The sequence below is a fragment of the Plecotus auritus genome (genome assembly GCF_963455305.1).
Source record: "Plecotus auritus genome assembly, chromosome: 7".
Taxonomy (NCBI): domain Eukaryota; kingdom Metazoa; phylum Chordata; class Mammalia; order Chiroptera; family Vespertilionidae; genus Plecotus; species Plecotus auritus.
Window position 1 is genome coordinate 8,262,594 of NC_137774.1, and position 12,401 is coordinate 8,274,994.

General features: G+C 48.4%; 1 protein-coding gene across 1 annotated transcript; it reads left to right on the plus strand.

Annotated features, from left to right (window-relative positions):
- Positions 1-4,829: 4,829 nt before the first annotated feature.
- On the plus strand, positions 4,830-8,697 carry KRT38 (keratin 38; the record flags this gene model as incomplete). Its single annotated transcript, XM_080681134.1, has 7 exons — positions 4,830-5,321; positions 5,508-5,590; positions 6,365-6,521; positions 6,956-7,117; positions 7,206-7,331; positions 7,820-8,040; positions 8,565-8,697. 7 exons carry the CDS (start codon positions 4,830-4,832, stop codon positions 8,695-8,697), a joined length of 1,374 nt encoding a protein of 457 aa, XP_080537260.1.
- Between the last annotated feature and the right edge of the window lie 3,704 nt (positions 8,698-12,401).

Here is a 12,401-nt window from a genome sequence, read left to right on the forward strand (position 1 = left end):
GTGTGATTCGGGTAGATCCCCCAACCTCTATGTATCTCAGTCTCCTTCTCCCCTTCGGAAATGGGGGTAATTCTACCTCCTTCCAGAGGTGTTGGGATGAATGCATCTGAAATGCCTAGCGTGATGCCAATAGGTTGTAAGCGCTCGATACCAGCTTGGTTGAGGAAGATCTGCTTTGCAACAAGTGCCCCTGTCTTCTGAGTTTCCCCAATGTCTCTGGCAGCTGAGTCCCTTTTCTGAGCCATTCGAAGCTCGAGTTTCAGAAATAACAGCAGCAGTCGCAGCAGCAACAACAACACACAGACAGCTTTTCTTTGCTGCAAAATTATAGAACATCTGGGTAGACTTTCAGTCTTGGTCTAAATGCCTCAGTAAAGTGGAGGGTCCAGTATCTGAGACCCAGAATCCAGTACTGGAGTCCACCTGGGTGCTGCCCTCCCTCTGGCCCTACGTGCTCTGAAGGATCCAAATTTTAAGCCTCGTCCATCGTGCTGTGTAGAGTGATGGTCAGTAAACCACGGCTCACAGGTCCAGTCCAGCTGCTGCCTGTCTTGGGAAATAATATTTCACTGGAACACGGCCACACCCATTGCTTCCATATTGTCTATGCCTGCTCGGGGCCACAGGGTGGAGTTGAGCAGCTGTAGAGCAAAGAGACTATCTGGCCTGCAAAGCCTAAGATATTTACCACTTGGCCTTTTTGCAGGCAAGGTTCGATGCAGAGGAGAGAGGATGTGCTGGGGTTGGAAGGCCCGGGTCCCAGTCCTGACCTTGTGGCTGACTTGCTCTGTGCCCAGAGGAGCTCACAGCCCCTCTCTCCTCTCCAGCAGAATTAGCTCTCGGAGTTTAGTTCGAACACCTTAGCACCCTTCCATTCTATGCCAGTCTCTCTGGGGCTCCTGGCCTGAGACTAGAGGACCCCACGCTCAGTGAACTCTACCTCTTCGAGAGCACCACTCCAGAGAGACGCCAAGTGAGCAGAACTTCTCAATGGGGTGTCTTAAAAGAGATAACGTGAAAGATCCCTATTAGCAGCAGAGGGCAGTGATAAGGAGTCCAAAGGCAGTTACCTCTCCCTTGTATGAGGTGGGGAGCTACTTATGGAGACTGAATAGCTGACTGATGGCTATTCCGATGTGAGTGGACATAAGGACATCCTGGGGGAAACTTGTAGGGTGCACCTGCACCCCAGGGGGGAGATGAAAGGTCTGGGCAGGGAAGCACTCTCACACTTGGGTGCTTGGCCCTGGCAACAACCCTGTGACTCAGCTTTCTAGGACCATGGCTTCTAGCTGCAGCAAAAACTGCTGCTCTTCAAGCTTTGGGAAGTCTGTGTGAAGGCTCCTAGCTCCAGGCAGGCTGTGTCAAGCAGCTGCCCCAGGAACTCCATGCCCAGGGGCTGCCCAACCTCCAGCCACACTGGGGCACCCACAAGGGAAACACCAATCTACTAGCCATCTTTCCCAGAGCCTGTGGCTCATGGCTACTCCAGCCTGGACAGTTTTGTGGGACTGAGCCCTTACCTTGTAGAATCTGACACTAGCTCCAGGCATATAATGCTAGGATTATAGGACATTCAGATGGTGTCACAGAGAATTGCTTGGTGTGTGGACAGCCCCTACATCTAGTGTCAGGAGTATCATGAGTATAAGAGGAAAGAAAAAATACAGGAGTGCTTTTTCTAGATAGCTTCAAAGGAAGACTAGCTTAAACTATGATCTGCTCTTGGGCCATCAACAGGGTAATGGGAAGGAAGATGGTGACAAGTCTAAAGACCTCAGCGTGAGGGTGGCACCACCCTCACAGGCCCAGTGTGGAGCTTTGTCACAAGTGTCTCCCCCACTCTAAGGCAGGTACTGTGTCTTTCCTAGATGTACCCCTAGTGTCTAGAATATGTCATGGTAGGTGGAAAAATAACACTCATAGTGAATAAACTTTATGGATTCTGGGGCTGGACTAAGAAGTCAGATGGTAAATCCCATCTAATTTGCAAGAAAATGTGCCTTTTCCATTCATCAAAGCTTCACGAGTTGCATAACTAGAATAATAAAATGATATGCTCAGCCTCTTAAGAGTCTTTATGTTTTTCTTGACCTCTGATTTTCTTTGGCACCATTTCCTAACACCTAGGAGACGTTGCAGTAGGAGGCTCTACACGCAGGAGCTGTCTTCAATCTTTGCATCCACTGCAATGTGTGATGGGTGACGTTCCCACACAGGGCACAACCCCTGGGTGCTCTCATGCATCGTCCTGCAGGGAGGCTGTGGGTCAGGCACAATTTTCAGCTGCCAGCCTGCAACTCCACACCTTCCTCTCCCACTGGTTGAGATACACCCATAGGTAAAACATCATGTTTGAAAATAGCATCTCAAGACCACCGCTTCCTACTTCTATTTGTAGTAGACTTCCTGCCTCTGGAGACCAGTATTTCTAAAGTCAGAATCAGCCCAAAGAACTTTGTGCATACAAGTGAATAAAGGAGGGCTAAAGGATCCCCTCCATCTCTCCCTCTGCCTCACCACTCCTTGTAACAGAAGTATTCAAGGGACCACAGGGACTCTTTAGAGAGTTAGGAAGGAAGGCAGTTTTAGGTACGAGGGCAAGGATCCTCACCCTACATTCACCTCCTTCCAGAAAAATGCAAATCAGTAGAAACAAGCAATTTTACGAAGGGACATGCAACACCAGTGTCATTATGCAAAACAGCATACTCAGTAGAAGCCCAAGCCAGGACCATAATGAGCTTAAATGGAAAGAAGCATCATCCAAACATATAAAGCGTCAACAGTGATGTTGTAAAGCATTTATGTTGAGATGGAAGAAATCGTGGACTTTAGCCAATGAATGAATACTGCCAGATAATAAGGTCAAAAGATGAATTCTATTTAGCAAGTCAAAAGAAATGACTTTATAAATCAAGTTCTCTAGCTCACAGAGAAGATTGTTGCTATGTGATGAGGTGGAGGAGAGCAGCAAAGGGGTGTTTGAAGATGTAACCTATGCAGATTGCACGCAGAAGCCTCTGAAGGAGGGGATGGCCTAGCCTGGCAATGACTTCTCATTATGGTGTCTGCAAAGGGCTATTCATTGATGAGCTCTGAATAACCCTCCGTCTTTCCTTGATAACCCAACTTGATCAGAATTCTCAAATTCTGTATTTCTTCTTGCTAGAACTCTAATAGCCTATGTTTCACATATACATAGCTCATCTATACAGAGATGTCTGTTCAGTTTTGCTCAATGCTCAAAGTACTGGCAAATATTCATTTTTTCAAAGATCTTGTTATAACCACTTTGTGGGCGGGTCTTACTCCACATTAGGTGTTGTTCAGTCTTAGGGTCCTATCTACCTCCTGCCACAAATTTTGAGAGAAGACTTTCTGGGCCTCAGCAGTCAGCTATCTTGGTTCCCCAGTACCAAGAGTCAGTATGGTGTGCTAGAACTTTCTCCTAGGCATCTTCTGGCATGGTTCTTGGAGAAACGCTACCATATTGCTTTGGTACCCCAACATCTGTATTTTCTGGGACACAAAGAGGAATAACATAGAATGTCAGATTCTTGGTTTATCTCTTAATTTCAACTTCTTGCCGAGTTTGTAGGCCTTTTAATCCTTCTTAGTTTTGGCAATGACACAGTTGTTCTGTTGGGGTGGTGGTGGGAGTGTGGGGGGGTGGTCTGGTGGTCAAGTTGAAGAGAACAAGGATAGGCTCTGGAGTCAAAAGAAACTGATATTGAGATCAGATTTTGTCATTTTATAGTGGAGTTGATCTTAGAAAAATGACTTCACATCTCCAGTCCTCAGTGCCTATTTCTTTCTTTTATAAAATTAAAATAATAATACACACCTCGCAGCATGGTAAGAAGGATTAAACAATATCATTGATCAATCCCCTAATGTATACAGTAGGTGCCTGATAACAGACTTTAGAATCAAGGAAGTAAGGCAGGAAGAGGACCCATCATGACTCTGATAATTCACTGTCCTTTGAGTTTCACGGCCAATTCCTATTTGGGATTAAAAAGATGATGCTCATTCTTGTTTGTTTCTGGCTTCTTGAGCTCACTTTTCTTGGTTCAGATTGACATGGTTTTCAGGGTCACTCTTATACTGATGAGCCTCTCAGACTCCTATGGCTGTCTGAGCTGTGGTTGTTTCCCGATGGACTTTACATCAGGTGTGTGGCACAGTGCCCTGCATGTAAGATGGGCTGGGAGATGTATGCTGAATGAATAAACTTACTGAGGTTTTTTTGCCCCTTGAGTGAGTCTGAAAGGCAAACAACTGAAGAAAAAAAGAAATGTAGAACTTATTATTACCCCAAATCATAACATCTACTAAGAATCAGTGTAGGGAAGGCTGGTTGATTATAAACCCAGAGAGTGCCACTGCAGTCACAGGGGTTTGTCTCTCCTGCCACTCCAATGACCAACAGTAACAGTCATGCCGTAGAGTGGGCAAATCAGCAAGGAGGCCAACCCCCTTCAAGGTATAAACATCCAATGGCTAAGAGCACTTTTGTTCTTTGAAAAATAACTAAAGCTTCCCTGCCCTCTCACCAACAGACAACCTGATATCAGAGCCAAGAGGCACCTCGGATCATCAGCATTCCTTTAATGAGGTGAGGAACTCTTGGTGGTAAACTCAACAGCTGAGTAACAGGATGGCGGTACAACAACAGGTCGAGAATCAAGGCAGTGAGGTCAATGCACTGAGCCAACACCCACCTGGGATACGGTATAAAAGGCCCAGGAGGGAAGGGGGTTCTCAGACTCGTGTCTTGGCCTTTCCAGCTGCTCTGAACCTCCTGCGTAGCATCAGCCCACACCATGACTTCCTTCTACATGACCTCAAGCCAGCCTCTGGGCAGCACCCAGAATCCTGGAGAAAGAACTGTCTGCCCCTCCTCCATTGATGTTGGGTACCACCCTGGCTTAGAGGAAAAGGCTGCCTGCCAGGGCCTCCTGGCCAGCCTGGCACATGTCAACCGAGTTCGTGTGGGGACCACCCCTCTGGGCCGACCCAATCTCTGTCTGCCCAACAGCTGCCACAATGCTTGCCCCTTGCCAGGAACCCGCAACATTCCTGGCAACATCGGAAGCTGTGGGGCCTATGGTGAAGGCACCCTGAACGGCCATGAGAAGGTGACCATGCAGTTCCTGAATGACCGCCTGGCCAACTACCTGCAGAAGGTGCGGCAGCTGGAGCAGGAGAACGCGGAGCTGGAGACCAAGATCCGAGAGTGGAGCAAATGCCATGAGACCACCATGTGTCCCAACTATCAGGGCTACTTCCAGACCATCGAGGAGCTCCAGCAGAAGGTGGGGTCTGGAGTAGCCTGGGGTGTGCTGGGTCTGAGAGAGGTGGAGGGCATGGCAGGCAAAACCACGGAAGGTTCAAAGAACTTAGGGTTCTTGGGTGTTCTTGAGCAGGAGGGTAGACACTACATGTAGGGCTGGAGCCCAGTGTGATGTTAGTGTGTGAATGTTCTTCCTGTTTTTTCTTAGATCCTGTGCAGCAAAGCTGAGAATGCCAGGCTGGTTAGCCAAATTGACAATGCCAAACTGGCTGCCGATGACTTTAGGATCAAGTAAGTAAGGGTTTAAGAAGGCCCAGAGTGACTCCTTCCTCTACCTAAATCCCAAATGTCATTTGTTAAATGAGGGAATTACTGTTCTGTTTCTTTCTTCCTAAATTCTCAAATTAAAAACAACTAATAGAAAGAAGGTAGAGAAGAAAAAACACCATTAAGTCAAGCATGTATGGCATAGCCTCATGTTAGTCCTATGTCATTTATTTCCCTAAAATGTAAGATAAGGATGCCTGAGCTCATTGCTTAAGAGCAAAATAGGGTGATTTCAAGAATAAACTGAGTATGGAAAGGTATTGAATTTCACATATCAGTTGGAAGAGCCACTTACAGAGGCGTCAGTGTCCAGATTTAGCTATGAAGCACTCAGGTACCAGGCATTTCCACTAAATAAAGGAGAGAGATGAACAAGTAGCACAACACAAAGAATAAGGGAGCAAATCAAGGTCCAGGCTCCTGCTGTTGCTTCTCCTTCTTAACAATAGCCCATGCGATGGCCCGAGCCCTGTACTGAGTCCAAAGACACATATTCTTAGGTAAGTCAGTTAATCTTTCTGAACCACATTTGCTTCAATGCACAATGGCAAAAATATAACTGCTTCCCTGGACCACGAATCCTTTGAGAGGAGGGTATGTGTCTAAGTCATCTCTGAGGCCAGAGACTGAGCACAGTGTGCAAATGAGGACCCACGGTGATCAGGGGGTGGAAGCGGGGGTCAGGTGAGAGGGGCTCTCCTTGACATCTTGTTGACCTTGCATCTCATGTGATGGAAGGCACGAGAGTGAGCACTCCCTGCGCCTGCTGGTGGAGGCGGACATGTGTGGGATGCACAAGCTCCTGGATGACCTGAGCCTGGCCAAGGCCGACCTGGAGGCCCAGCAGGAGTCCCTGAAGGAGGAGCAGCTCTGCCTCAAGAGCAACCATGAGAAGGTCTGGCCCTGTGGCTGCAGACTCATGGTGGTGGTGGTGGGGAGTGTTGGGTAGGAAAGGGAGCACCTCTCCCCTGTGGCTCAAGGATTGGAACCTGGGTTCAATGGCATCAAGATAATGGGTTGATCAGGGTTTGAGTCAAGCTGACCCTGTGGGATGTGGCAGATGGGAGTTTCTTTTCTAAAGATTTGCCTAATGAGTTTAGGAAGGTCTCCAGATGGGTTCTTCCCATTGGTCCCGGCAACAAGACCTTTCAGCTGAGGGGTCTTGGAGACAAGAACGCTGTCCGCCCTCTCTCTGGTTATTCAGGTCTCAGTGTGTATGAGGAATTGCCCCTAATAGTGCTTGTCAGGAGAGGGGTTCAGGTGCTGTCTGCTCTCTCAAAAGCCCTTTTCTCACTTGGGGTTCTTCTGTTGGTTCTTCTGTCCCTACAGGAAGTGAACATTCTGAAGTGCCAGCTGGGAGACAGGCTCCGGATTGAGCTGGACACGGAGCCCACCGTGGACCTGAGCAGGGTGCTGGAGGAGATGCGGTGCCAGTACGAGACCATGGTGGAGACCAACCGGCGTGATGTGGAGCAGTGGTTCGAAGCTCAGGTGAGGTGGTGCTGCGGAGCAGGGGGCAGGGGAGCCTGGCTGCCATCTGGGCAGGGCGCTGATCACGTCTCTGTGCACTGTGCTTCAGTCTGAAGGCATCAGCCTGCAGGCCACGTCCTGCTCCGAGGAGCTGCAGTGCTGCCAGTCGGAGATCCTGGAGCTGAGATGCACGGTGAACGCCCTGGAGGTGGAGCGCCAAGCCCAGCACCACCTGGTACGGGTCCTCCTGCACCCACACGGCACTGCGAATGCCACAGCCATGAGCTGGTAGCATTCTGTGACGGAGGTCTCGCTACTCAGGTCCTTTCATCTGCATACCCATTATTGTCAATTCCTTCTTTTTTAATATTTATTGCTCTAGCTTAGAAACATACCTTAAGAAGTCAACCTCTCCCTTTAAAAAAATGAAGCTTATGCATTCATTGCACAAACTTTATTGACTTCTAACTGCTTCATCAGCTATTGGAGATTTAGGGATGAACTATATGTTGCCACTCAAGCTCTGAGTCAGTGCTACTTTGGCAAAAGTCTTGCTCACGATTTGATCAATCGAGAGCTCTGCTCTGGAGTGTGAGTTTCTATAATTTTTCTTGTGCCCGGTGGGTGTCCACATCGTGGCGGTTCTGGCCATAGTGACCACGGCTAAGATTTGGTGCATGGAGCAGATTCCCTGGCGCCTTAGCCCATTGTTTCCCGTTATAGAAAGACTGTCTGCAGAACTCCCTGTGTGAGGCCGAGGCCCGCTTCGGCACCGAGCTGGCCCAGATGCAGTGCCTGATCAGCACCGTGGAGGAGCAGCTGGCCGAGATCCGGGCTGACCTGGAGCGGCAGAACCAGGAGTACCAGGTGCTGCTGGACGTCAAGGCCCGGCTGGAGTGTGAGATCGCCACGTACCGGAACCTTCTGGAGAGTGAGGACTGCAAGTACGTGTCATCTAGGCAATTCCTGGCCAAATCATTTAGCCATTTCTCATAAGCTCCTCCGGGTAACAGAAGGGCTATCATCACAGCACAAAGGCTCTCCATGCACCTGTGAGGGACCACTGCCTGTCCTGTGCACACTCTGTGTCACAGGTGGAGTGAGTGTGCAGGGACTGACTGTCCATTCAGAGGAGGCTGCCATCTACCAGGACTCTTGGCATAGATTTGATCCAGCGGGTTTTTGGGGCTCGCTTTTCCTTGTAAAAATCTCTCCTAGTATTTTATACCCCGTGGGACAGAACCGGACTCTCACGTACAAAACCTTGATTCTGGCAGGCCTTGGAGAGATCGCCCAGTCGAACTCTAAAGGTGCAAACTAGGCGTCAGTGGGCAGAGGGCTTCAGTTGCATCATGTCCTGTGGTTTGGGAGTGAGGACCCCTTCCTCATGCTCCACACACACATGTAGCAGTGAGCCTTCTATTAATTCCCACCCCTAACCTTGCCCACCTTTTCCATCTCTCTGCAGACTCCCCTGCAATCCCTGCTCCACGTCTGCCGCCTGTGTGCCTCCTGCCTGTGCTCCGTGCCCGAGCTGGGCCCCCGGCACCCCTTGTGGACCCGGCTCAGCCCGTGCAGCCAGCACTGGGAGCCGGTTCTGAATGTCTGTGGACCAGCAGAGGCGGTTAACCAGGGGTGGGCAAACTTTTTGACTCGAGGGCCACAATGGGTTCTTAAACTGGACCGGAGGGCCAGAACAAAAGCATGGATGGAGTGTTTGTGTGAACTAATATAAATTCAAAGTAAAGGAGTGGAGGGGAGAGCAAGAGAACCGAATAGAACAGCCGGATTCGGCCCGCGGGCCGTAGTTTGCCCACGGCTGATAGCAATGCTCATTATACATTTAGGAGATCTGGCTTCTAACTATCACTGACTTGCCGCATGCATAGGCCTGTCCAAATCTACCAGGAAAAGTGGAGTCTCGATGGGGAGCCTTCTCTCCCAGCTCCTGATTTTCCCAGATGGGCTCCACACCTCGCTGGTTGGATCCCCATGACCCGTGGTGGCTCAGAGTATCTACCTGGAGACACTCAGGGATGGGATCTGGTGGAAGAATAGGGCATAACTTGAAGTTGCGTTTGTGTTTCAAGGACACCAATGTTAACTTGAAAATTTACCCACTAAACTTACTTCGTTTGTGACCAGGGAAGTGAGGAACAAACCTCACTGTTTAGGATTCCCACAAATTGACTGTTTCTAACATCTCCAGCCCCCGACAATGGTCCCGGAAGGAAATATGGGACTAGAATCTGCATATTTGATCACTTTCTCTCCCACTTTCTCCTGTCTCCCTGCCTAGGAAGCTGGTTCCACTTCCTTCCTAGGTCAGGGGGAACCTCCTTGCATCAAATCTGAGTTCTCTCTGCTCAGGATGCCTGTCTTTGACAAAGGGCCAGGCTCACCTCTTGCTATGTCAAGGGACCTTTCACATTAAGAAATCTCTCTTCTTTATAAATACTGCCTCTCGTAACTATTGTCTGGCTAGACTCCCCTCTCCATCTAATTTTACAGTAAAATTTCAACAGTGACTTAATTTTGTCTAGCATGTCCCCCTGAAGTATTAAAACCTATTGATTCAACCAGGAGAGGGCTGCTGGCCACAGGGTTTAAGGGTAATGGAAACTATATCATGACAGTACCTTCGACATGTTTGTGTTTGCTTACTTTCTATGCTTCTGCTCTTGTCTCCCACTCTTCCCCATTCTCACCACAATCCAGCCACGGCAGCCTTCCTGTGCGGGATGTGCTAGGAGACCTATCCCCGCTCTTCCTCCTCCCTGGAATGCTGTCCCCCCCCCTCTTCCTGGTTATTCAGGTCTCAGCTGAAACATCACCACCTCTGAAAAATCCTGCTTGATCCTCAATCTTCAGTCCTCACAGCCTCCTCACTCTGTCTTGTTTATTTTCATCAGAGTAGCTCTCAACAGCTGAATTCGCTTACTTGCCTATTATTTTCTCATTAAAATGCTTCCTTGAGATTAGCATTTATCTACTGCTGCTCCCCCAGGGCCTAGGCCACCACCTGGCACAGAGTAGATGTTCAATAAACATCTGTTGAAAGAATGAATGTGTCTGGACCTGATTTTATCATTGACTTGCATGGGACTAGAGAATCGCCCGAGCCTCAGTGTTTTGTTCCTGCTATAAAATGAGGCTAATGTTACTTACGTCTTAGATCTGTCATGGACTCAAAGTGAGATGGCAGAATTAAAACACTCTGAAAGGGAGAAAGCACCATAAAAACCTCCTCCAGAGCCAATATCATACCATGACTAGGAGTGTGGGTCCTGAGGCAGACGGGTCAGGTTCAAAGCTCACCCCAGGCCTCTGGCCTTTTCCTTGAGGCAGTTAGAAGAAAGTTCCTTGAGCAGCTAAATTCAACCAGAAACAAAATGATACACTGAATAACTTGCTTTCCAGAGCAAAGTGTATTTGTATTTGTCCAACGAATGAGGAAACTTTACTTTGAGGGGCAGAGCCTTCTTAGCAACCCCATTATATTGAGTTCATCCAAGGGGAGGGGACCCAGTTTTAGGGATGGTCTTGTCTTCTTTCCCCTATTGGACCCACCAGGGTTAAAGTGATGGGGGAACTCACCTTAGTCCCAGGAGGCACTCAGGAATTCCAAGGGCCACTGATGACTCCTGCAGAACTTCCTTTTGGGGGATGTGGATTATATCTTTGTGGTCCTGATTTCTAAATGTGGTTACCAGATGGTTGGAAAAATAGCTCCTCTCAGCCTCATGGCACGTCCTACCTTGTGGCTCTTTAAGAGAAAAGGTGACGTGGAGACACAGAGGAGTGACACTGCCACCAAAGTCAGAGTCAAGGCCAGCCTGGTTCAAGGCAACCTTGTCTTCATGGGAAGGAACTGCCCGTTTGCATTTGGGCCCACAGCATCCAGTGCTGAATGTGGCGGGTGCTGAGGGTGCCCTTCTGGAAGAACCTCTCATGTTATCAGGTCATTTTGTCTAAAGTTGATGGACCGGACTGTGTTAAGGGGCAGGACCTGGCTTGTCCTCCTTCCTTCCCCAATGATCTGAGCTTTGAAAAGCTCCCTCCGCAGGGTTGACATCTTCCTGAGAAGCGACTGTTGTGTGTGTACCCACCTTGAGGGTGCTGCCTGTCGGGAAAGCTCCCGTCTCCTGCTTCAGCCCAGCTCCAATCTCCCACCTACGCCTGGTGGCCTTAGGTCCTCACCATGGACAGCAGCAGCGACATCACACAGAGCCTGCGCTGCTCTCTTCCTGTGATGGTTAAAACGAACATTGAACCCTAACCACACACTTTTCACTGGGGCTTTATGTAGCAGCGGTTTCCTCCTGCTGGTGTTAAATGCCATCACTTCTCTCCAAGAACTGAATGTCATTCTCTCACACTCAGAAAGGTGCACATTATAAACCCCTTAAGATTATGAAGCAGTGGGGCTCACAGAAGTTAAATCACTTGACTAAGGCTGAGCCAGGACTCGGACCTAGACTTCTCTGGCTGCAAAGCAATTGTGTCCTAGCGCTCAAGTCTTTATTCTCTGTTCTTTTTTTTTAATTTAATAAATATTTATTGTTCAGATTATTACAATTGTTCCTCTTTTTTCCCCCCATAGCTCTCCTCCACCCAGTTCCCACCCCACCCTCTGCCCTTACCTCCCCCGCACTGTCCTCATCCATAGGTGTACGCTTTTTGTCCAGTCTCTTCCCGCACCCCCCACATCCTCCCCCCCCCTGAGAATTGTCAGTCCACTCCCTTTTTATGCCCCTGATTCTATTATATTCACCAGTTTATTCTGTTCATCAGATTTTTTATTCACTTGATTTTTAGATTCACTTGTTGATAGAAATGTATTTATTGTTCATAATTTTTATCTTTACCTTTTTCTTCTTCTTCCTCTTCTTAAAGAATACCTTTCAGCATTTCATATAATACTAGTTTGGTGGTGATGAACTCCTTTAGCTTTTTCTTATCTGTGAAGCTCTTTATCTTACCTTCAATTCTGAATGATAGCTTTGCTGGGTAGAGTAATCTTGGTTGTAGGTTCTTGCTATTCATCACTTTGAATATTTCTTGCCACTCCCATCTGGCCTGCATAGTTTCTGTTGAGAAATCAGCTGACAATCGTATGGGTGCTCCCTTGTAGGTAATTAACTGTTTTTCTCTTGCTGCTTTTAATATTCTCTCTTTGTCTTCTGCTCTTGGCATTTTAATTATGATGTGTCTTGGTGTGGTCCTCTTTGGATTCCTTTTGTTTGGGGTTCTGTGCGCTTCCTGGACTTGTAAGTCTATTTCTTTCACCAGGTGGGGGAAGTTT